General features: G+C 40.4%; 2 protein-coding genes across 7 annotated transcripts in view; one reads left to right on the top strand and one right to left on the bottom strand.

Annotated features, from left to right (window-relative positions):
• Positions 1 to 12041, bottom strand: part of Gabrb3 (gamma-aminobutyric acid type A receptor subunit beta3) — a 389323-nt gene extending 377282 nt beyond the window's left edge. Inside the window, exon 1 of the mRNA XM_034495967.3 lies at positions 11808 to 12041. Coding sequence (XP_034351858.1) covers positions 11808 to 11905 — 98 coding nt within the window. The 5' untranslated portion in view covers positions 11906 to 12041. The remainder of the gene's footprint in view (positions 1 to 11807) is intronic.
• Gabra5 (gamma-aminobutyric acid type A receptor subunit alpha5) overlaps positions 1 to 24492 on the top strand; it is a 92522-nt gene extending 68030 nt beyond the window's left edge. Inside the window, exons 8-11 of one of the 6 annotated variants that reach the window (XM_034495995.2) lie at positions 9888 to 10031; positions 13512 to 13664; positions 18017 to 18228; positions 23266 to 24492. In XM_034495995.2, the coding sequence (XP_034351886.1) occupies positions 9888 to 10031; positions 13512 to 13664; positions 18017 to 18228; positions 23266 to 23568 (812 nt within the window). In that variant the 3' untranslated portion in view covers positions 23569 to 24492. The remainder of the gene's footprint in view (positions 1 to 9887; positions 10032 to 13511; positions 13665 to 18016; positions 18229 to 23265) is intronic. The other 5 variants (XM_076935193.1, XM_076935191.1, XM_076935194.1 and 2 more) reach the window with 5 other exon arrangements.
• Positions 24493 to 25810: the final 1318 nt, after the last annotated feature.

The raw sequence follows: 25810 nt of genomic DNA, 5'->3' as shown, positions 1-25810 counted from the left end.
TCTTCTGTCTGGTGGCACCTTCCACATGTCTCACAATGTGTATCCTGGAGGCAGAAGATAAATGGCTTTTGTTTCTTGATCCATTCAGTCAATATCTTTTGAAAGAGGAATTGAGCCCATTGATATTTGAAGTTATTACTGAAATTTGTATGTGTTACTTGGAGTCCATCATGTTGTTGATTTTTGGTGTTGTTTGTTATTTTATTATCATTGTTATTTTGTATTTTAATAAATATGGCTTCCCATTTTTTTCCACAGTCTATCTGCTACAGGCATTCTTTTTCTCAGCCTGAAATATAATGATATATATATATATATATATATATATATATATATATATATATATACCTTTATTTGTTATGTCTTAGTGTTTTAACAATCATACATTGTGAGAATTTTTTTTCTAGTCATGTCTATTTGGTGTTCTGTGTTTCTTATATGTTTGTGTGTGTGTGTGTGTGTGTGTGTGTGTGTGTGTGTCTGTGTCTGTGTCTGTGTCTGTGTGTGTTACTTAGTTTGGATAAGTTTTCTTTTGGGATTATTTGGAAGATTTGGTCTATGTCATTGACTTGAGATTATTCTCCCATATGTGCCTACAATCCAAAGTTTTTGAATTTTTCATGGTATCCCACATGTTCTGTGTTTTAAATTTTTTTTTTAATTTTTCTTATTTGATCTAGATCCTCTATTTTATCCTTAAAACCTGTTAGTCTGTCTTCTTCTTGTTTCACTCTATTTGTGAGGCTTGCCTCTGGGTTTTCTAAATGAGCTATTGGGTTTTCCAGTTCCATTTTCACTTCCGCTTGAGTCCTCTACCGTGTTTCTATCTCCATGAATAAAGGCAATATAAAACAAGCTCATAAACAATATTAACCTAAATGGAGAGGGATAAAAAAAAAGCCCTTTCTATAAAATCAGTAACAAGACAAAGTTGTCCACTCTGCTCATACCTATTCAATGTAGTACTTAAAACCTTATCTAGAACAAAAAGACAATAGAAAGAAATCAAGGGTATACAACTGGGACAGGAAATAGTTGATATATCTTTATTTGTAGATGATATAATTTGTACATAACCTAAAAACTCTACTATGAAACTTCTATAGCTAATAAACAATTTTAACAAAGTAGCACGGTACAAAATTAAAACATAAAATCAATTAATGTTTATATATACAAATGAAAAATACACTGAGAAAAACGTCAAGGGAGTGGTACCTTTCACTGTAACGTCAAAAATATAAAATATTTTGTGATAACTGTAACCAAACAAGTGGGAAACTTGTATAATAAAAATCCTTAGGACATTGAAGAAAGAAATGAAAGATGACATCAGAAGATAGAAAGATCGTCCCTGATCATGGGTCAGTAGGAATAATAGTGTGCCAATAACCATCATATCAAAAGCAGTCTATATATTCAATGCAATCCCTATCAATATCCCAGCAAAATTCTTCATAAAAATTCAAAAAAATAAAATAAATTTCAATTGTGTATGGAAATGCACATATACATGCACACAAAACACACAGAGAAACACACACACACACACACACACAAAATATGTCTAAAACAATACTAAATAATAAAAGAACTGCTTGATTTATCATCATCTTAGATTTCAAATTATACTACAGAAATATAGTAATAAAATATTGTAGCATTGGCATAAAACACACATTTCTATCAATAGAATCAAAGTGGAGACCCAGATATGAGTCCATAAACCTATAGACATCTGACTTTGACAAAGAAACCAGAAATGCACACTGGAAAAAGAAAGACATCTTTAGCAAACAGTGCTGGTCAAATTGGATGTCTACATGTAGATGAATGGGAATAGATTAACACTATGATCTTGCATAAAACTCAATTCCAAATGGATAATGACCTCAACATAAGACCAGTACCCTGATAAAAGAGAAAATGGGCAATAAGATTGAACTCATTGATAAAGAAAAAGACTTTCTGAACAGCACACTGATAGATAGCACAGGCATTAAGACCAATGGATAGTAAATTAAACATCATGAAGCTAGAAAGATGAGTGTTAAAAGACACCATAATTGGGAGAAAGTAGCAGCTTACATAATTGGAAATCTTTGCCAATTATATACCTGATAGTAAATAGCACAGTAAAACACTAAAAAACTGAACATCAAAAAAACCAAATAACCAGTTTAAAATGTTATATAGAGCTAAGCATAGACCTCTCAAACAATGAAATAGAAATGGCTAAAAAATGCTTAGAGAAATGTCCAACATCTGTAGACATTAAGAAAACACAAAGTAAAACCTACTGGCTCAGATTTTTTTCAAAACTGTTTTATTTAAGATTCTTAAATGCTTCAATGTCCCATCTAGCCCACCAACCAGAGTTAGGGGAGAAAGAAGGTGACCAGAAAAAGGGGGTTGTGGATCTGTTTTAGTAGTAGTGCTTTGGGATGGTTCCACTCTTCATTCTCAGAATACTAGCAGTTTGATTCAATAGCAAACTCCAAAGGCAGTAGTGGCAGCTCAATCCAACAGGATCATCAAGGCTCCACTGAATCAGCACAAGTCAAAGGAAGCAGCCAGAATTGGTCAGGATATTATGAGAAGTTCCTGGTTGTGTTTCTCACTACGAAGTGAAGACCAGCAGAGACCAGTGTTGACCAGCAAAGACCAGTGAAGAAGCAAAGCATTGCACAACATAGCAATGCAAGTGCATCCTCCTCCCACTGTTTGAGGGATTCCATTTATATTCCTTCCAGACACGATGTAACCTCTCAAGTGTCTCTTTTCAGCAAAACATCATGTGCCTTCTCACAGGACGGCTTCCAGAAAAATCCCACATGACACAACTGAGTTTTTAAGAAACCAGAAATTTCCACTTAGAAAGCCACTTTCAGATTTCATGTCACACCTACCAGAATGACCAAGATTAATAAAGCAAATGACAACTCATGCTGGTAAGAATGTGGGAAAAGAAGAATACTCACATACTACTGGTGGGAATGCAAACTTGTACACCCTCTATAGAAATCAGTGTGGTGGTTCCTCATGAAACTGGGAATAGATCTATATCAAGATCCAACTATATAACCTGCACATATAACTAAAGGACTCTACAGCCTACTATAGAGATTATTGCTCACCCATGTTTACTGTTGTTCTGTTCATGGTAGACAGAAATTAAAAACAGCCTCAATTCCTCTTAACTGCTGAATGGGTAATGAAAACAACATATTGGGCCGGGCAGTGGTGGCGCACGCCTTTAATCCCAGCACTTGGAAGGCAGAGGCAGGCGGATTTCTGAGTTCAAGGCCAGCCTGGTCTACAGAGTGAGTTCCAGGACAGCCAGGACTACGCAGAAAAACCCTGTCTCAAAAACAAACAAACAAACAAACAAAAAACCAAAAAAAAAAAAGAAAAGAAAAAAGAAAACAACATATTTACACAGTGAAATATTATTCAACTCTTAAGAAAAATAAATTATTTTTAGGTAAAAGGATGGAGCTAGAAGAAATCACCCTGAGTGAGGTAACCTAGGTCCAGAAAAAAAATACATATATTAAGGTTTTCTCTCATATGTGAATATTAGCATTTAAGCCTTCAATATGTATGCCAAATTATGAATAGCCACAACAATTAGGTACCTAGTAAGAATACAGAGGGAAGATGGGGTCTCCCAAGGAATAAAAAATAGAATATATTTTCATTGAAAGACAAAGGGTAAACTAGAATACAAGGGTTAAATAAAGAGAGGCATGGGGAAACACGGTAAAAGAGGAAGTATGGGGAGGGAAAACTAACTCTAAAATTCATTTTAAAAACTACATAAAAACCTGTTACTGCAGAAGCTTCTTAAAATACATGAATATATGAAAGGAATCTAAATGGAGTCTCCAAATATTAGGGTAGATGATACCCCAAGTAGTCATTTTATTCCAACAAGTAAAACATCCTGTACCAGGAATGCATTACATTTTCTTGAATCATTGGCTAAAAGACCCCATGGAAACATCCAAACATATCAGGATACTGCTAAGGCTATTGGTTACTCTTTACAAGCTGGTGATAAGTCCCTATTGCTGAAGACAACAATTACATAAGTCATGGGATATAGAGAAGTTGAGCTGGTACCTAACTATAAGCTTTATCCCTGCTGACTAGCATCCGTGGTACTAGAAAGCACCCTGAACATTACCTGAGGAGAAAGGTAAACAATAATAGCTCCATATTACAAACCTTATAGCCTACTACAACTACCAAGCCACTTTCTAACTGGATTTAAGGCCCACTCGATGAGAAGGAAGCCATGCCTGACACTTTTAAAATTGGTCTAGAACCTGAGACTAGATGGATCTAGGGGAAAGCCTATTATTATTGTTCTGCTAAAGGAACATTCAGTAAAATGGCACCCAATAACATAACACTATGCCCATATATCAGCATCTCATTCATCATTCATCTGAGAAGCTTCTTTCAGTAGACGAAATCTAACACAGAGACTCATACCTGGATAATGTGCAGAGAGTTAGAGACTGCAATGCACACTATCCTAAACAGGCTATTTTCATCAAAGCCATCCCCTCAAGGCTTAGGGGTCCCTGTGGAAGGGAAGGCAGAAAAAGTGTAAGAGCCAGAGGGGATAGATGACTTCAAAGAAACAGTGTCTTCCAGATACAACAGAACTGATGCACATATGAACTCAAAAAGAGTGTGGCGGTATGCACAGCCTGTATCAATTCAAGCCGGACGGGTTCTGAAGCTGAGAGGAGAAAATGGACACAAGATCTCATCCCTAACCAAGAAGCTGTCTTCAAATGGCATCTGTTTGCAATGAAAAAAAAATACAGTTTTCTCTAATGGAGTCTCACTGGATGTATTAAGCAAATTTCAGGGCAGCCTCAATGCCCTGGAGTAATTGGCCCACAAAAAACAAATTCAGTAATATTTTTATGAACTTTTCATCAATTTTTCTCTGTTTGGCCATATTTTGTTTCATTGTATTTTCTTGCTTTATTTTGATTTCCTATTTTGTGTTTTTGGGAGGGTTTTGTGTGTTTCTTGACTGTTTATTCATTTTATTTTTGTTTGTTTTTAGAAATGAGACATAACATAAAGTTGGATGTGTAGGAAGGTTAGGAGAAACTAGAAGGAAGTGGGGGAGGGTAAAATATAATCAAAATATAATTTAGGAAAACAATGTTTTATAAATGTTTAAAATAAAAAAGACAGTCATCAGTGGAATAGAATTAAGGACACAGGTGTATGCTCACTATCCCAAAGCCATTTGCTTTTTTGACAGAAAGGCATAAAATGCACAGGGAAGAAAAAAAATAATTCTGGTCAAATTGGATAGCTGCATACAGAAGAGTGAAACTAGATCCATAGGTCTCACCCTGCATAAAATTCAACTCCAAATAGATCAAAGCCCTCAGCATGATACCTGATACCCTACATATGTTAAAGAAGAATGTAGGGAGTAGTACACTTCAGCTCATAGACACAGAAGAGGTTTGAATAAAACCCCAAAATCACAGGAGTAAGGTTGACACTCAACAAATGAAACCTCAGAACAAAAAAATATTCAGTACATCAAAGGACAGCATCATTTGAGTGAAAGAAAGCTTACAGAATAAGAAAAAAATTACTAGCCATAGATCTGATAACAGGTCACCTTTAGAATATGCAACAACAACAACCGCAATGAAAAGTCAATTCAATTAAACAGAATTTTCCAAAGAAGAAATACAAATGGCAGAGAATGTTCAATTTTCTTAGTTATTAAGAAAATATAAATTAAACCTATTTTGAGTTTTCATCCTACCTCAACTAAAATGGGTAAGAAAGAATTACAACAAATCCTGGCATGAGTGAGAAGAATGTAGGACAATTATTCACTACTAATGGAAATGTAATTTGGTACTGCCACTGTGACCATTCCTGGTCACCCATACTTATTGTTGCTTTTTAACAATAACAAGGGAGTGGGGAAATCCTACATATCCATCAAACAGTAAATGGATAATAAAAATATTGTACATATATAAAACAGAATATTACTCATAAAATGAAATCCTAAAATGTGAAGTTAATGAAGTAACACAGACCCCAAAAGTATGTAGATTCTTTCACATATAGATCCTAGCTCTGACTCTCTAGATGTATATGCGTAAATTGGTATGCCCATAAAAGCCAGGAAACTAGAAAGGGGGTTTTCTGAATGGGAGACCTGGAAAGGGGAAAACATTTGAATGTAAATAAAGAAAATATCCAATAAAAAAAAGAAAAAAGAAGGTGAAAGACTACTGCTATAGAAGCTTCCTAAAATATACACACATATTTAAAGTTTAAATGAATTTACCCTATAAAGTGAGGACAGTGCCTCCCTAGATATTATAGGCTATCAAATAAATGGCCCAGGGAAGAAATGGGTTACCTCTCTGAATTCTTGTTCAGTGAGATCCAATAGACCACTTAAACATTACCAGCTACTGTTTTGCACTTGGTTAACCTATAAAACATGATGTAACACCCATTTCTGAAGATGTCACATACTTGAATCGTAACTCATCAAAAAACCAAGCTGGTAAAGACTGGGGAGCTTCATCCCTCTGGCTATGTGTCACAGTGCTGGAAGGTGTTATGCACATTCCTGTTGGAGAGAAGTACTCAACTGTCTTACCCAGGTGTGAACTCCGCAAGCTACAGTAACTATTGACCTGACAAGATACGCCCACTGGTAAAATAGTGTCCAGGGTAACCAACTATATTTGTGATTAGATTTATGGATTTGTTCCATAAGAATTCATGCCTGGAACTGCTAACTGGGCCAAGACCCCATAACCAGTTAGAATACTATTATTCTGCTAAATAGACATAGAAATGAACTGCTTCCTATATATTAATATTTATATCCTATTAGTGCATCTTTCAATCCTAGTCAGAGAAGCTTATTTTTGCAAAAAAAAAAAAAAAAATAGCAGTTAATAAAGATCCCCGCAACTGGTCAATGTGAATAGGTTAAGAGACAGTGGAATATTGGGCTCTAATTGAGACATCTCTTTCACATGTCCTTCTGCCAAAATCATCCTGAAAGAAGAATAGAAAGGCTTAATTCTTTACTAAATCAGGGGTAGTGAGATGACTGCTGTGAAAGATGCTACAAAAGATGTGCCATTGAAAATGTGAACTCATGGGGACTGTGACTGCAAGCACATCTGCAAATCACAAAGCCTGCCAAAATCCCAAAATGGATGGAGATGGTACACTGGCAACTGATGGTGTTGGGGGAGTGAATGTCAAGTTTTCTTTAGGGATATGATATATGGGAGGCAACCTATGTACCAGAGGATCGTCCCTTGCCCATGACCATGTTAGCAAGAGTAAGTGGACTAAGTTTAGGAGAGGGAAAGAGAGAGAGAGAGAGAGAGAGAGAGAGAGAGAGAGAGAGAGAGAGAGAGAGAGAGAGAGAGAATATAAACCATAAGATTTACAATACTACTTTGGCAAGTAGTACAGGGACTCTGTGAGTCACAGTACTGAGGCCCTTGTATTTGCTATGTATACTTTTTTTTCTCTCATAATTGTGAAGAATTGTTTGAAGAAAGAAAATGAGTCAAGGTTGCAATGTGGTTTTACAAAGATTTGGTATTTTTCAGTAAATCAGTCACCAGATTGCCCTGGTTTATCCCTACTGAGTCTTGTGTAGAAGCAAAGCATGTAGCTTTGCTGGTGAGACTGGAGAATGGCTGTTTGTAGATACTCTTGGAGGAGTGGGCAAGCCTGGGTGCTAGGAGGCTCTCCCTGTACCCCATTTCTGTAGCTCACCCCTAGCTCCTGCTGACTTACCTCCTGCAATGGGACACTGGTTTCTTTAACATGTAATTAGGAGTTGGGGCACAAAACCTTGCTCGGAAGGTATAGCAGCTTGCCTACCACTTGGGACACCTGTGAAAGATTTTGTGTTGGGCTCTTGGGCAGACAGGCTGGTGTAACTGCAGGACTTACAGACAGTTCAGATACACAAACTCGAATGGACCTGCTCCCGAATTGCTGTGTCCCTGGGCACTCCTCAGCTACCATTGACCACTTGTGCTCCTCCCAGTATGGTAGCTGCTTGCTGCTATTGACTTTTGATTCTAGACCCTATAGTACCTGGGGATGGTATGGGTAATCTCATAGCTCGTGCCTTGGGCATACCATGACAATATCTGGGAACTATGGACTTGTACACCCCAGTCTTCTCAGTACCCCAAGTAGATCTTCCCTTCACAATTTTCTTTGCTCCCAATCCAGAAACCCTGGACCAGTGTTCTTTCTTCTGAACCTCTATTTCCTGCTCAGTAGAAACAAGAAAATCTCTCTTCACATCACATTGATTCAGTCAGCTATTAAAAAATGCATTCCCCATTTCCTTCTTCCTTCCATTACTGAACAATATTACTTTAATGATGAATGTACTTCTTTGTCTCTTCCCTCCTATATTCTGTGTCTCACTTAGGCTGACAGACCTTGGTATTGCCTACATTTGAGTAGGTCAAATACTTTCTTTAAACCTTTTTCTCCGGGGTTTACCTAGCTTAGTGCCTTAGAGTGACCCAAGGCCCTATTGTCATACCCTGGCATCTTTGTTATATTCCTAGCTTATTTTAGGCATCTAGGGATTGCCCTGCTTAGACCTTGGGTCCTGCAACCTCCTTTATCCCAGACAGAGTCACTCCTGAACATCTCTTAGATACCCTAAATAAAACCTTTTAAAGTCTCACTTTCTAACAGGCTTCTTCTTTCCTCTCAGCTGGCATGCCTTCACAGCACTTCCTGCCACTTCTCACACTGTATGCCTTCCCTGTAATAGTTCTTTCTCTCCTTAAAGCATGAATTTCTTGAGGAGAGGTACTTGAATTTGCTTTCCATCCACTCTTTTCTAATTTGCTATTTCTGCTAGTGTGGCAAACTATCACCAACCCTGCAGATTAAAATAACACTTGTTTTGCCCCACAGTCCTATAACCAGAAGTCTACAGTACCTGATAGATTTCTCTGTCTCATAAGGCCAGAATTGTGGTGCTGGAAGGGCTGCATGTTTGTCTGGAGGTTCTGAGTAGGCCTGCAGGTTTTCAAGGTGGGGTGGAATTCAGTTAATTGTAGCTGTGGGTGAAGGTCCTTTTCTCCTTGTCAGCTGTCACCTAAGACTCATTTCCTCCTTCTTGGTGTGGTCCCTTCCTCCAGTGTCAGAGCCAGTGACCAGCTGAGCCCTTTCTTCATTTGCAAATCTACTCCTGGCTCCTGGTCGAGAAAACGGTTTTGATTGGACTGACCCATAATGATAATCTGAGATAATCTCTGGATTTCCATCCCATTGCTTTTATTTTATCTGCACAGTTCCTTTTCCCATGTAAGTGACAAGTTGACAGGCCCTTAGACAGAGCTTCTGCCTGCCTTACCAGCCCTGTATCCTGGACAGCATGGTCAGTACACGGGGAAGGTTCGGAGTAGGAAGAAGATTTGGGTACTGTGTAAGTCAGGCAGCCATCTAAATCTTAGGTGTGGGTCCTGCCATCACCCCATCCCACAGATGATGGAACTTTGATACCAAATAGGTGACCTATTAAGGTCACAGATCTGCTGGGATGGCAGGCACTTGTCTCAGAGCTGACTCTAATTTTTTGATGTGTGTAAAGAGAAAATGTATGAGAATTGGCTTAATCTGTGCCATATTTGGTGCATCAGTTCTATTGAAGCAGGGAAGGTCTAACCCACAGGGTGCTGCCCTACATGCTTTCTAAGCCCTAGAGGTTGATTCTCAACATCATTCCTCTTCTATCAATCAGCCTCTTTGTGTTCTTCCCAGTGGAAACCACTCTGTACTTACCCCACTTTCTTTCCCTTTCCCAACAGATGCCTACCCTAATTCTGAAGTTGTCTATGTTTGGACCAATGGCTCCACCAAGTCTGTGGTGGTGGCAGAAGATGGCTCTAGACTCAACCAGTATCACCTTATGGGGCAGACAGTAGGCACTGAGAACATCAGCACCAGCACAGGTAAAGAGAGCTAAGGAGCATCCCACCCTCTGTGGCTTCATGTTCCACTCTGTTGGAGTACAAACCCCATACAACTACTCTGCCTCTTATAGGTTCCCGTGTAGCTTGACAAAGGGGCACCAGCTGCAGTGACCTAAGAATGGAGGGAACCAAGGATCTATAGTGTATGTGGCATCTATACTGTACATGTTGGTCTTATCTGGATTCCCAGTTATCAGCTTATATAATATCCTTCCCCAAACCTGAGAAACAAGGCAATCTCTGCTAAGTGGGGTATGCATCATGCTGACTGTCCTCTTGTTTCCTTCCCTAAACATCTCAGAGATCCTCCTGAGGTTGAAACTGGCAAATCAAACTAGCAGTAGACAAAGTGGCTAAGGTGATACAAACAAGGAGGCAGATGCAGTCAATAACACAATACTGTCTCTATAGGGCAGTCCATATTGGCTTCAGCTGATAAAACATGAATAGTGAAGCCAAAGGAATGCTGTATACTCTACCTTGAATTGGCCATGACTCTTCTGGCTAAGGGCCAGCATGGCTCAAGCTATCACCAGGTGACAGTACTGAATAACAGGGGATGTTGCTTGTTTCCTTGCATAATAGGAATGAAAAGTTTGAAAGGCTGGCCCAAGTCATGATTGCAATGTGGGCTGAACTTCAAAGAATCCTTTGCTTAGCTTACTGTTTGGTCACAGTCAAGTAGCTGGTGAGATACACATAAGACATCAAGAGCAAGCCCTTCTTTATATCACATGTGTAGGCCAGGGCAGAGTCCTACTTACCAATAACACAGTGCATTCACTGGGTATGCCTGAATGAGAAAGAGAGCCTGAGAGGGGAGTGTCCCTGTTTAGGTGTCATGGCTTGGGTAAAGGAAGTAGAATTTCACATCTGGTTTTATCAAAATGAAATGAAAGTTATATGGCAGAAATTGGGGTGCTGACACAGGGTCCTGCCTTTGAGACTAGTTTTATAAAATCTCTTGAAATTTTGTAACGGAGACTCTGTCCTAACCTTCATTCTGCAAAGATACTATTTTCAAAAGTATTGTCCAGTTTTGTTACTAATAACTCAGAAGTAAACAATATACAAACAAAGACAGGAAGAATGCAAAAGATAGTAATTTCAGATCCCACTGTATATTCAATGGCATTTCTTGTCTTCATATGTTATAAAGGAACACAAATTCAAAAGAACAAGATCTTGCTACTAGACATATATCCATCTTTCTCTCTATCCTGGTTTCTCTCTTCCACATGAGAGCTTGCTCAGTCTCTCAGCTACTCTCAGCTGGCTTGAGCTATTGAGAAAACACACACCACACGACCTTGCAGCATATATGGGCACTACTTAGAACTCTGGCTCCTTTACTGTATGTAAGAAGGCATATTTTTACCTCCTCTTGTCTCTGTGGTTCCTTTTTCTCTGACATAAGTAAACATCTTGGGGACATCTACACCTACATTGCTAAACTATAGGCTTTGGTTTAAGCAGCCTCCAACATGCCAATGCCCCATCTACACAGCCAAATGACCACTATACCTTCATAGTCAAGACCACAAGTGGAGTTTGCACTGAGAATCTTTCCAAGACTCTGCTTATGATCATAGTAACACAGCAGCCTAGCTCCCAAGCTCCAACACCTGCTTGATACTACTCACTGAAGAAGTCTCCAGACTATCTAATGCATCCCTTCTATCTCTAGGGAGACACAACCTCATCCAGAAAGCCTCACTCCCATAGACCCATAGCCCACCCATCATAGCTCCTTACCAGTTAACCATTAGGACGGCATCATTTTCAGCAAAAAATGGAAGATCTCCACTTGCCTCCCACACAGCCAGGTAAATCCAGAGAAGGCATTGGGGCATTGCCCAGGAAATCCAGTTTAGAGCAACAGAGGACACTAGTGTCTCTGCTGGATGGCAGAGAGAATGAGCTACCCAGATCTGTGTCCTGTATAGCTTTTCCGTACTCTCTACCTGGGTTGGTAAAGCACCAGGCCTTGGCAGACAGTAGTGGTCCTGTCTCCCTGGAGCTCAACAGCTGGGAAATAGGGAGGATGTGTTCATCCACAGCAGAGCTCTGGATGCCTGATTTCTATCTGCAAAGGCTAAATCCTCAGATCCTGATTGCTATAACCTGCAGAGTGGTGAGGGGGGTAGGGAGCATGACACAGATTGACTGGGGATTAATGAAACACACAAATCTGATTTTCTCCGAAAAAGCATGCACCAGCAAGAGCCCTTCAGAGGCTAGAGTTCACAAGATTTGCTTATGAAATGACCTTTAAGAAAGCAAGGCAGCAATTCCCACAAAAACACCACGCTAAAAAACCACAGCATGTATGCAGAGGACCTGCAGACCCATGCAAGTTCCATGATTACCACTTCAGTCTATGTAAGCCCCTATGAGCCCTTCTTAGTTGATCCATCCAGACTTGATATGGGGATTTGTGCTCCCATACCTTGTCTTTCTGCATCTTGTCAAGCTGCGTTTGGTTGACAACCCTGGGAGGCCTGCTATTTTCTGAAGGGAGGGGGAGAAGCAGTGGATCTAGGGGAGAGGGGAGGTGGGACTGGAAGAGAGGAGGTGGGACCTGGGAGGAGGGAAGGGACAGGAGGCTGCAGTTGGGATGTATTGTATGAGAGAGAGAGAGAGAGAGAGAGAGAGAGAGAGAGAGAGAGAGAAGAAAGAGAGGGAGGGAGAGAGGGAAGGAAAGAGAGACAAAGAGAGAGAGACAAAGAGAGAGAGAGAGAGAGAGAGAGAGAGAGAGAGAGAGAGAGAGAGAGAGAGAGAAAGCAGGAAGGGGAAGGTAAAGAAAAAAAAAGAAAAAAGCAGCTTGCATGGTGCCCATCTCCAATCCAACTAACTCATCGTCAAGACAACCCCCCCACACCCAGGGAAAATCATGGGAGAGGAAGAAGACCCACAAGTCCAGGATACTTAGTTTGCTGTGAGAAAATGTGTTCTATATATGACAAGGAAGCTGCATGCATGAACAATCAACAGGACTGATTCCCTGAATAACAGCATATGACAACACCAGTCGACATAACAACATGGAACAGGAAATTCCCACCCCTAGATGAGCTGCAGGTGGTCAGTGGAAGCTGAGAGAAGGAGAATTACGCTCCTCCACGGGCAAGTTCCTGTGTAGCGTGTCCAATCCCTGTGGTCACCTCTGACACATATATACTCATGCTGTAACAACAGTAATTAAAGAAGATGTCATGACCTTAGGATGAGGGCATGGGAAGAGGGGTTTAGAAATAAGGCAGGGTTCATATATAAAGTTCTCAAAAAAAAACCATCATAAGCAAAATACAAAAAAAAAAAAAAGAGATTAAAAACTCAGGCATCCCCTACTACTAGCTACCCAAGCAAATAGCATAAGGAGAGTGAAGGCAAAAGAGGGGAAGCAGTAACCCTGGCCCTGGAGAGTAGAACTAATCTTCCTGATTTGTGCATTTACAGGTGAATATACAATCATGACTGCTCATTTCCACCTGAAGAGGAAGATTGGGTACTTTGTCATTCAGACCTACCTTCCCTGCATCATGACTGTCATCTTATCCCAGGTGTCCTTTTGGCTAAATCGAGAATCTGTCCCAGCTAGGACAGTTTTCGGTGAGTAATACCAAGCCTGACCTTGGCGTAGGTGTCTACAATGACCAGTGCCACAGATACATTTAAACTGGGTGTTAAAGGTGTGATCCTTATCAGGTAGCAGTGTAGAAAAGAAGTGAAAATGGGCTCACCAGAGCAGACAGGTTTATTCAGGAAAACCTGAGAAAGGCTTACACCATCCAAGCAGTGTGAGAACCTCTCTTGCAGACTAAGGGGTCTTTATTGATTTAGCAGGAGGAGAGGGGGAAGCTATGTGGGTCAGCAGCTGGCTAAGCTCTTTTTTTTTTGCTACAGGATTTTTTCCCAGTTAGGTTATGTCTCAAGAGCTTAGGATGTGCTGTACAGCACCATGCTGTTTTCAATTCTTCCAAACATCTGTTTTGTAGAACACTCTGTGCTTGTTCTGAGAGCCAGGTGTTTGGCTTTAAGACATTGGAAATGTTATTGTATCATCTCACCTCTTGGTAGTGTTTGGAGGCTAGAAGCTTTAGCTGATGGAACCTAGTAATTCAGGCCATATAGGGGTTTAAGAGGAAAGGACTCTAGTCTCTTTACTTCTTAGCTGCTATCGAGTGAGGTGGTCCTTCCTATGCTCCTGCCATGGCTAGCTATTCTACCTTGGGCTCCAAACCAACAGAACCAACTGACCATAAATTAAAACCCCCAAATTTTAAACCAAAGCAAACCTTTAGTCTTTTAAAGTTAATTATCTCATGTATTTTGTGACAGTATCTGGAAGTTGATTAATGTAGTTACTTGCTTCTATTATTGCCTATTCACTGTGACGTTGGAAACAAATTAAGCAACTGGCTAAACTCTTAAGATTAAGAAATAGCATTTCTCTTTGAGTGAGAGTTTAGGGAATATTTGTTTGCTTAATTATTATTTCCATCTTTGAAAACCTTTCCTCACTAGATCTTTTGAAGATTTTAAGTTTTCAGCATCCCTCCCTTCTTCCTTCCCCCTTTTGTTCCTCCCTCTCTTGCACTGGAGGTCAAATACAGATGCTTGAGAATGACAGACAAGTAGCTTACCACCAAACTACTCCCTTGGGCTGGGTATATTAGTACTTTCCCTAGTGCTTCTCAGGCATCTATTTTTGAATTTTCATATAGTTCTCTTTAAAAAAATGCTTACTACTTTAAGATCTTCATCAAAATACAGTCATTCCATTGTATGTACACTACTAGTACATTGTGTTTTACATGGTAGGAACAAAACACTTTCAGCCCTCTGTGACTGTAGGCACTGCATTCTCAGATTCAAAGAACCATAGGTAAAAAATATTTGAAATAACACTGATGCTGTACTAAACATGTACAAACTATTTGTCTTGCTGTTATTTCCTGAAAATACAGTATAGTAACTCTTTACTTGATAATCACATTATATAAGGTATTGTAAGACAGCTAAATAGGGATCATTATATACAAGAGACAGCCTGAAGATTCCATGCAGAGGCCATGCTATATTATATAAGAGACTCGAATGCTTATGGGCTTTGGAATCTGAGGTGGTCCCTGAACCTAACCTCAACAGAAGCTAAATGGTGACTAGTGAATGATATTTTGGGGGAGGCATGAGAAATGTCTGTTCATGCCAGTTGAGACACCAATGTCACACCAAAAATATTATTCCATCCAAGCCTACCTCATTAAACTAATGAGTTTATCACAGTAACTTACAGGATCATAGGTTGGGGTTTACTTACAGGAGCTGATGACACAGGAGAGCTGCATCTCTGGCAGCATGCAGACAGTTCCATAATGAGCCTACTCTCCCCTGACAATTGCTTCCTGTGTATATAACCTCAAGGAGAGGCCTTGGGACTCTGATAAGCTGTCTGTCTCTTTTCTCTTTCAAACTTCCTGAGACTTTCAAGTTTCCAGGGCAACTTCCAAAGTTTTATGGGCTTTCCAGGAAAGAATGTTCCAATACAGAGGAAATAGCTATGTATTGATATTATTGAAGAACAATTTGAGAGATCATCATTGTGTATCCCTAAGACATTAGACACAGCAGAATCTAGCTTAGGAGATTCTTTGCCATAGAGGATTTGAGTGTCTCCCATCTTGAAGCTCACTGCACTAGTCAGCTTTTTCTTACTGTAACACATATCCAGGGTTACCCAATCTTAAAAGGAAAATGATCTACTTTGGCTCAGAGTATTAGAGATATTTTACTCTATGGGCATTTGCCAATGTTTGTTTTGAGCCTGTGGTAAGGCAGCACATCGTAGCAAACATGTTCACCTCATGGCCAGTATACACGTGTGCCTGTGTGTGCATGTGCACATGCACATGCTTGTGTGTGTGTGTGTGTGTGTGTGTGTGAAAGTGAGAGTGAGAGGCAGACAGACAGATGGACAGACAGACAGACAGACAGACAGACAGAGACAGAGACAGAGACAGAGACAGAGGTAGGGGCAATGATAGAAAAAGGTATAGATATAGAGAGGCTAAAGACATAAAAGGACAGTGACAAACAAATTAGGGCAGGACTCTAATACCCCTTTTAGAGCATGACCCTCCCTGTGACTGGAAAACCATATGCCACTCTTCATCACCTGGAGCTGCAGAACTAACCTTTGACACTAGGGGTGTTGGGCTGACACCCGCCTGAACCACAGCACTCACTCTACTCCCAGTTCAGAAGGGATGTTAAAGGGCAATTTTCATATCTTTTGCGACAACAGAGGCTCATATTTTTGTGTGCTGTGATATACAGTTCACACAGTAGTTCCTACATCTAGTTTTTCCTTCCACAATAGGAAAGCATTTGCATCCACCTTATCTTGATGATAGTATGTAAGAAGCCCAAGAGCCCTGGGCACCTCTGCTCATCACTCTACTCCCCAGTACTAAGTTTCTTACCCTGATTCAATGTAGACTATGTATCAAGGTGTGGAGATTGACTCGTGGCCAGGAGGCACTCACTCACCAAGTTGATGAGCCTAATGAAATCCATACTGGACATTTATTAGTTAGGTTAGTAAAAGAATGGAACACACTGCCTGTGATAGTTGATTTCCTCTTGGAAGTTCTCCACACATGATCACATGTTAAATGATCTGAGCAGAGGCCTATTTGAGGCCTGTATTCAACTATGTACTCAGCATATGTCACTGTATTGTTAAGAAAAATCAAAATATAAAATCAAAATGCTTCCTTAGTCATTGGTTCCATGTTTTATGACTTTCAGGTTTCCCAGATGCTGGACCACCATTCGCTCCTAGTGCTTCATTGTGCTACTGGTTCCATGTGGCTTCTGTATCAGAGTTTTACCAGCATCTGCTTAGAAGCATAGTGTAGCTGTCTCAGGAGGGTGGGATCCCAAGATTAAAAGGCTGGCAGGATTGGTTCATACCTGAGGCTTGTGAAGGAGACTCTGATCTAGGAATCTTCCCTTACCTTTGGTAGCCCTAGGGCTTATGGCTGCACATTCCCAGTATGCCACGTTGAAGGGCATCACAGTTCATGCCATAACAGGTACATTCCTGCCATATCCCAAACACAGATCTATGTTCACAGAAGTGTACAAAAAGAGAGACTGTCTAGACTGTAGAAGTCCCCAGTCCTGAGTCCAGAGATGGGCTATTTCTTCACAGGATGAGAATTTAAGTATACTCCTAAGTGCCTATAAATCTCAAGCTCTCCCGCATGGTGGATATAGTACACTCTTCCAGAAACTAGCTTAGGTCAGAGGCTGACACTTGGCTGATTATATACAAATCTTCCAATTGTAAGTCATTTGTCCTTCCAGCCAAACAACTGCAGTGCTTCTCTAGAGCCACAACAGGTTCAAGGATATTGCCCCTGCTTTTAAGGAGAGAAGGTATTATCCTGCTACAGTGATACTCAGACATCTCCGGCATCTCTTTATGGTCAGTGCATAAGAAAGGAACACACTGCATTATTCTGTCTCAGCCCATTGCTTCTGAGGTACACTGTAAATCTCCACGAAGCGCACTGCTGAGTCCTGGGTGAAGGTCACTGACACTCTTCATTTGTACCTTAGTCCCACAGAAACAAACCACTCATCCAAACATCTTTGCAAGTACCAACAATTTCCCCGACTTGTCCAATGAAAGGGGATATGGTTATATAGAAGTCAGACCACAATCCATGTTCTCCTCAATTTTTATCATAGAGGATGAAGACAGTGGGGACAATTAGATAAGCAATGTTTTCACTGCAGAAAATATGATAATCAAGGAGTCATTCTGGGGAAAAGGGGTTAGCTAAGACTAAAGAATCAGAAGCCTATGTTCTTTCATGTTTGGGGAGGGAGTTCTGGGAATTAGCACTGATCTCTTTTCCCATGTTGCAATCTGCTCTCTCCTTGTCGAGCAGGAGTGACCACAGTGCTGACTATGACAACACTCAGCATCAGTGCCCGAAATTCGCTACCCAAAGTGGCTTATGCCACTGCCATGGACTGGTTCATTGCTGTCTGCTATGCATTTGTCTTCTCTGCTCTGATTGAATTTGCCACAGTCAACTATTTTACAAAGAGAGGATGGGCCTGGGATGGCAAGAAGGCCCTGGAAGCAGCTAAAATTAAGGTAAGAGATGGCTTATTATCCTCCTTCTTTTGAGATTCATTGACAAGAAAATGGGCCTAATTCTGGGTCCACATATTCAACAGGGATTTTTCTCTTTCTGCCTCTCCCTCCAGAATGATCTTTCCTCTTACCTGCAGGCTCTTTACAGGTTCTTACAGAAGATCTAATTTCTATTTTTAAATAAATTTCACTCAAGTAAAAGGTCTGGTGAATGGCTTGCTTATATTCAAATTATTATATTATATTCACTTACTTATATTCAAACTGGTCAGTTGGGTAAAAACAATTCTTTCTAGGGATGATGTGTCTGGGTTTTAACCTTAGTTTGAACCACAGCACATTCTTTTTATCCCTAGGTCATGCATTATATCTTCTTTGAGCTCGTCAGCATGTCTCAGAGAGGGTGGATTGTATAATGGAAGTTACCCATCAGCCAAAATGACCCAGTACTTCGAGGGAATGATTTGGCCCATGCAGCTGTGAGCAAGTGTAGTAGTGTGAAGTGTCACACATTCATATGATCTTTTATTGTATGTTTCACTCACGCACTCACGATTTCGCCCAAATCTGAGGAATAATTGAAGGAAAAGAGCAGCACAGGATCCCAAGCTGAATCACTTCTGCGGGGACGAGAAAATGTATAGGCACAGAAAATAAAACCACAGATGATAACCCCCTGATTACGTTATGCACAGAACAGACATTTAAGCAAGTCCTTTGTACTGAGAGAAGGTGATATCAGTGTTTTCAGGAGAAGATTGAAATAAAATTATAATCTATCCTCTGTGAAATAAGCCCAAGGGGAGTCCAAACTGAGTCGTGCATGAATAGTTAGTTGTCCTGAACCACACCAGCTGACAAACCTGTGCACTTCCATTCCATGGAGTTCATCTGGTTCTACCCTATGGAGCTTGGCCCAGTTATGTCTGGGTCAGCCCTTGCTTGTCAATCTGACCTTACCATGGACTTTCCTTTTTTCCAAGGCTAGTAGTCCATTCCCCATGCTCTATGCTACTCACAGAGTCCCTCATCCACATCCAGTTGGCTGTATGAGAGACAGGGTGACAGTAACTGGGAGACAGAAGGATGGCAATAGGACCCCCGCTTGGAGATGTAGTACAGCCTAAGTGCTAAATTGTCTCCCCTCCTAAGTGAAAGTTTGTGAAAATAGGCTAACACTGAGCTTCTTCATCCAAGTTATCACCATGTGGCGCTTTAGAGTTCAGGCAGCCTGAAAGCATCTATCTTCCAGTAATATGAGGTGGGCTGGTTAATTTCATCTTTCCACACCATCTGTATTTCTTCCCAACAAGCAACTTTCTTGGCTGCCTTGGCTTCCCCTTATAAGTCTAAAAGTTCCATGACATCACTTAACATCTGACTGTCCTGAATATTTTCTCCTATGCCTGTTGCATCTTCACAGTGGCTATCTGAGTTTGTTTTTATGGTGTGGGGGGACATCAATGATTTGGCTGCTGTGGATGATCTGTGGGGTGCTGGAAAAACATTTGTTGAAACAGGATGTCCTTGAACTGTTACAGGGTCTGTGTAACTGTTCTTTTCTAGGCCTGTGGGGCAAAAATAGAGAACATAGTTTGACTAACCACTCTCAGAGTGTGTCCCACTGGTCAGCCATATGGGACACCAAGATGATGAGTTGTTCCCCAGTGCTGTGCCCTACCCCAACACTGGAAAGGCTCTTTGTGTGAAAGTAACATTCTATCAAGCAGGTTGGACAGAGTGTCAGACTCACGGACTAAATGAGAATGAGCATCTTAGTGGGAATGTATCACTATGAGGTGATCATCACTAGAAATGGAGAAAACTTTAAGAACTCAGAAAACAGGCTATATTCTTCATTGTTCCGTGCCTATTCCCAAGAAAGGAGGAAGAAGTGAGGTGAGACAGAAGACAATGACACTGCGCTCAGCAGAGCCTCAGATAATCCATACTGAAACTCTGAAGCAAGTCAGATCACATGCTATGGAAGTGTGGCTTCTGCCTCACTGGCTAGCATGTGGGTGGTGAGTGACATTCTTTCTGGGGAATCATGAACAAGCATCACTCATCCAAGACAGAGAACTGACCACAAATAGCTCTGAAACCCAACACAGTTTATCCTGGGGTGACAGAAATATAAGTGAGGAGTTACAGGGAGCACAACTGACTCAAACACAGCTGAATCACCGAACAGAATGGATCACAAAGCTGAAGCACAATGTCCAACCTGCAGACAGCTCAACAGCTTGAGGAGTGGCCATTGCAGTTAGTTCAGTTGGCTGGAGCCTTGTCTAAACAGCTTGGTTGTTCTACTAGGTAGTTCATGTGACCCGATCCTTGATGCGGCAGCTCATCTTGTCTGAGAGTGACTCTTGGCAATATTTCTAGCTTACATATGTTTGGGGGAGGGGAGGCCTAGTGAACCTGGTCATTTTCAGGGACCTCCTGGAGGGGGGATTTTGAGTTGCTTGCTATCCAAGCTCCAGTAGCTTGTGGTTTGCCCTCCCTGTAAGCATGCTGCTATCTTAATGAGAAAACTCCAACGTGGAAGGTTTAAATCTCTCCAGGAAACTGTTATATAGCCATGGTCTGCCTTCTAGGAAAAATTGTGGTGTACTGGCTGGTTTTGTATCAAGTTGACACAAACTGGAGTTATCACAGAGAAAGGAGCTTCAGTTGAGGGAATGCCTCCATGAGATCCAGCTGTAAGGCATTTTCTCAATTAGTGATCAAGGGGAGAGGGACCCCTGTGGGTAATGCCATCCCTGGGCTGGCAGTCTTGGGTTTTATAAGAAAGCAAGCTGAGCATGGCAGGGAAAACAAGCCAGTAAGTAACAACCCTTGATGGCCTTTGCATCAGCTCCAGCTTCCTGACCTGCTTGAGTTCCAGTCCTGACTTCCTTTGGTGATGAACAGCAATGTGGAAGTGTAAGCTGAATAAACCCTTTCCTCCCCAACTTGCTTCTTTGTCCTGATGTTTTGTGCAGGAATAGAAGCCCTCATTAAGAAATGTGGCTAGAGAGGGCCAGGCAGCTTTTTGTGGCTGAGGCTGTTTTAGAAGTCGTTGACTGCTGGCTTATGTTGCTGATAGCTGGAGAGCAAACACTTTCTGGAAGAGAGGTGTGAGGCACACCTACCTGAACCTTCCTGTGTCTTGTACTGTTTTTGCCCTCTTTTTATGTTTGTCTCTCTTAGTTCAAAGCACATGTCGACATGAAGGGCAATATGGTTGTCTTTCCATGTCTGCAGGTCCTATATCTTTGATACAAGCAACCACAGTTCAAAATGTTTGAGAAAATATTGGGTATGTACTGAACAAGCACAGAATTTGATTTTTGGTCATTTTCTAGGCAATACAAAAAAGAACAAGTATTTACACAGTGTTAACTTCCATTGGATATTAGAAGTCATTTAAAGAATTTAAAGCATGTGGGAGAATGCCCTTAGGCAATGGGCAAACAAACACTAAGCTATTTTATATATAATACTTGGGTATCTCGTTTTGATAAATGTGTGCATATTGAAGGGTTTTCTTCTCCTATTGTGTTCTTTCCCTGATTCTCAAAGATGAAAATTGTTTAAAGTAGTTAGTCACACTTACTAATATTCTGCAAGACTGGCATGAAACCTACATGTTGGTTTTCTGAAGCATGGACTGCTGCCCACCCATCTGCCCTCCCATAGACTCTAAGGGGTCTCATATTTCTTGCATCTGGCTAATCACTTAGTTTTTATTTATTCTCACCTACACCTCCTTTCTTCTGCTCTCTTCTTGTTATCTTTTCACATCTTTAGCAACTGACATGTTTTCCATAATTACAATACAGGTTTATTTAAATTTTATTTAATGAGATTGCATTATATAAAAAATGAAATTGAAATGAAAATTAAACTAATGTTTTATTATATATATTTTAAACATACAGTAATGTTTAAAATGTTTCTGTTGATAACATTTTACTATGTTTATGTTAGAACAATCTATGTACCATCTCTGTCTATCCATCATTCTACTTAGGATCCATCCACTCATCCACCAATCTATTCATCTATCATCTGTCATCCATCCAACCATCTATTATCCATGTGTTCATTTATGATCTGTGTGCTATTATCTATTCATCGATCTATTTTTCATCAATCACCCATTTTATTTTTTATACATATCAAAATAAATTCCATGCATACCATTAACCAGAGTTTAGTGTGATTTACTATTTATTTAATTCCCTTGGAGGAAAATTTATCCAACATGAAGTACACATACATTAGGCATATCTTTGTTGCATTCCTGCAAGTACACACTCCAGTGTCCCCCAAATCTCTATCATACCATTAGCAATTAGGAAATTCAAATATCTCTTTCTACACAGCTCTTACCCTCACCTTTGTAAATGTAACCATGGTTCTGAGTTTTCCACATAAAATTTATTCCCTGTTCTAGAACTCCATATGTAATTAAAACAAACAACAGCAAACCCCAAACCAAGACAGCGTGCACAAGACATTTGCTGGATCCAGAATAGTCAGACCTGGACACAGCATATATGCCCATCTACAGGATATAACTATACATTCTGAAAAGAAATGATACTCAACAATAAAAGACATTCTCATTGTGCTGTTGGAAGCAGCTGCGTGGCTGATTTGCAGTAGCCCTTTTTGAGATACACCTTGCACCACGGACTACTTACTGTCGTCAGCATTTTAACTCACTCTCCTTTTAATTATTCTCTAAAGGTCATCCTTTAGAATGTTTCTTATAGCAAACAACATAGAGTGTTCACTCCCAAGGGCACACTTAAATAAATAAATGATTGTTACAGTGATCTTAATTCCGTTTATAGTAGGTTCCTGAGAAATACCAAACATTCACATCAATAAGCCACATCTATCTGTGTGGGATACTAGGCTTGCAAGAGGGTTGTCCTCCCTAGCGCTGAGTTCATGTTTATTATCTCTTCTAAAAACAGACTGTGAGACCTTATCCAAGAGCTGAAAGGTGACATGTATTTACCTTCTTATTTTATTTTGCAGAAAAAAGAACGTGAACTCATACTAAATAAGTCAACAAATGCTTTTACAGCTGGGAAGTTGACCCATCCTCCAAACATCCCAAAGGAGCAGCCTCCAGCTGGGACGGGGAACGCACCCACAGTCTCTATCAAAGCTTCTGAAGAGAAGACTTCAGAGAGTAAAAAGACATACAACAGCATCAGCAAGATCGACAAAATGTCCCGGATTGTGTTCCCCATCTTGTTTGGCACTTTCAACTTAGTTTACTGGGCAACATATTTGAATAGAGAGCCTGTGATAAAAGGGGCAGCCTCTCCAAAGTAAACCAGGAAACCATACTCCCACTGAAATGAAACTGAGGAGAGGCCAGGCTCACAGAGACTATTTGAGCGCTGTCTTTCAGGAAATTTTGCATGTTTAATAATATGTACAAATAATATTGCCTTGATGTTTCTACGTGTAACTTCAAATGTTTCAAAGATGTCCCCTTAACAAACCAAGCAAATGGCCTTCTAGAACAACGGGAGGCAATGACTGACTCTCAGATGCTCAGTGTCCTAACATCAATAGTTTACAAACGAGATAAGTATATTTTTAACTGTTCTGAGTATATGATGTTTTTATACTTCGAATGCCATTTCATACCGTTTTTCCCAGCCAACAGAACATTTTAGGGAATCCCTGTGATGACCACTTGACAGGTGAAAGAGCAAAGATCCTGGGGTACACACTGTCCATGAAGAGCAAACTGTGGACATTTAAGACCAGTACTAATTGCCTTTAACAATTCTTCTTGTTCTGAAATTAGAAAAATACTGCATGAACTGACATTAAGAAATAGAATAAGCAAACATTTATGCAGACAAATTTAATAACAAGCACATAGTGTCTTTAGATTAGCAGATTAAATACTTCCCCAAGGAAAAGAAATGAACTAATTAAAAGTTATTTTGGTTTTTGTAGAAAATAAATTATTTCTCACCACATCCCAACACTTCTATAACCTTAATAATGACTAAGGAAAAAAAATCTTAAAACCTTAATGCAACAAGGCCTTGGTCTTTGGAGGCGGTACTCTGTGACCATTGTTTCTGGACGCTGGCTCCTCTTGCTGCTGCTTCAGTGCTGAGAAATTGTAATTTATTTTCTGTTTTATTTCCCTGTACATATTTCATGATTGGATTATTGCTCTGTTAGCTTTTGTATATGAATCTTAAATGTTCATTAAAAAAATGTAAAAATGAACTGATCTTATGGCATGTAATTTATAATTGAAATTCAACTTTTGATTAACTAAATCCCTAAAAATGATGTAAGAAAATTTCATATGAACCTGCTTGGGGAAAAAAATACCAACCAAACAAAAAGAGTTAAAATTTAGTGGGAGACCCCTACTCTTCCAATATAATTATACACAAGAATGCTTAGAGAGGATACTGCAGATGGTGCAAGGGTAGATACAGCCAGTGGGTCTTCCTACCACAGATCTCTGTGTGCTTCCTCAGTGCATTTCCAGCGTTTTCTACAGGCATGAGGACTACTGATCCTGACCTTACAACTCCCTTATAGGCCTGGTGACATCTGTTTCTGGCTTTGTGCCCTTCTTTCTGGATCAGATGATTGCTGGACCTGGCCATGCAACCTCTCTTATGACTTTGGTGACTACTGGTTCTGGTCATTTCCCTCTTTTTTAAGGGCCTGGTGAATGCTGGTCCTAGCTTTATACCTGATTTCAGTTGTTCAACAGACAGAGTAGAGCAATTGGTGCCCATACTAACTGTTGGAATAAATAATAAATAATGTTCAGCAGGTTTAAAGGAATAAGTTCTGTCCTAAATTTGGAACTCTAGAATTATAACAGAGGAGTTATAACTATCAAGAAAAGAAAATTGATGATTAGGTCTACTTTGACAAGGTAGGTGCCATGCAAATATCCTAATTCACTTTCTTAGTATGTTTTCTTATACATGTGTGTTGCCTATGATTTTACAAAATGATGCTTGCTCTTTGCCTGGTACCATGCCCATTCTATGTTCCAAGATCAGCCACTGCCAATGGCCGCCTCACTTAGGCCCTACAGCTATCTTCACCAAGCCGCCTGGGTCTCACTCAGCTCCACCAAGTTGCTAGTTTTTGCCTAAAATGCCACCTGTTCCTCCCCGCCCATTCCTCCAGCTGTCTGCTTTCTCCTCCTGTCCACCTTACCTAGGGATGAAAAACGCCAGACAGCCTTAGTATTTTAAAACTAGCCAGATAGCTCAATGGCCATTGCTCTAAATTCATCAGCTATCCTATATTAGAATTCCGATGGGGACGGAGGCCAGTGCCTGTTTTAGTTGCCCCCAGGCATTACATAATATGTGTTTTTCTCTCCTCCCCTCCTCTTCCCCCTGGGACCCAGAAATCTCACCTTTTTCTCTTCTCCCAGTGATTGGCTTCCACCATTTTTATTGACACAGTCAAGAACCAATTAGGGAAACGATACCTTTACCTACTCATGTGCATTTGAATACATACTTATTCATGTATGCACACATGTGTTTGGGGGTGCCAGTATCTATGTGTG

The sequence above is a fragment of the Arvicanthis niloticus genome, chromosome 1 (assembly GCF_011762505.2).
Source record: "Arvicanthis niloticus isolate mArvNil1 chromosome 1, mArvNil1.pat.X, whole genome shotgun sequence".
Taxonomy (NCBI): Eukaryota; Metazoa; Chordata; class Mammalia; order Rodentia; family Muridae; genus Arvicanthis; species Arvicanthis niloticus.
This window is presented reverse-complemented; position numbering and strand designations above follow the sequence as displayed.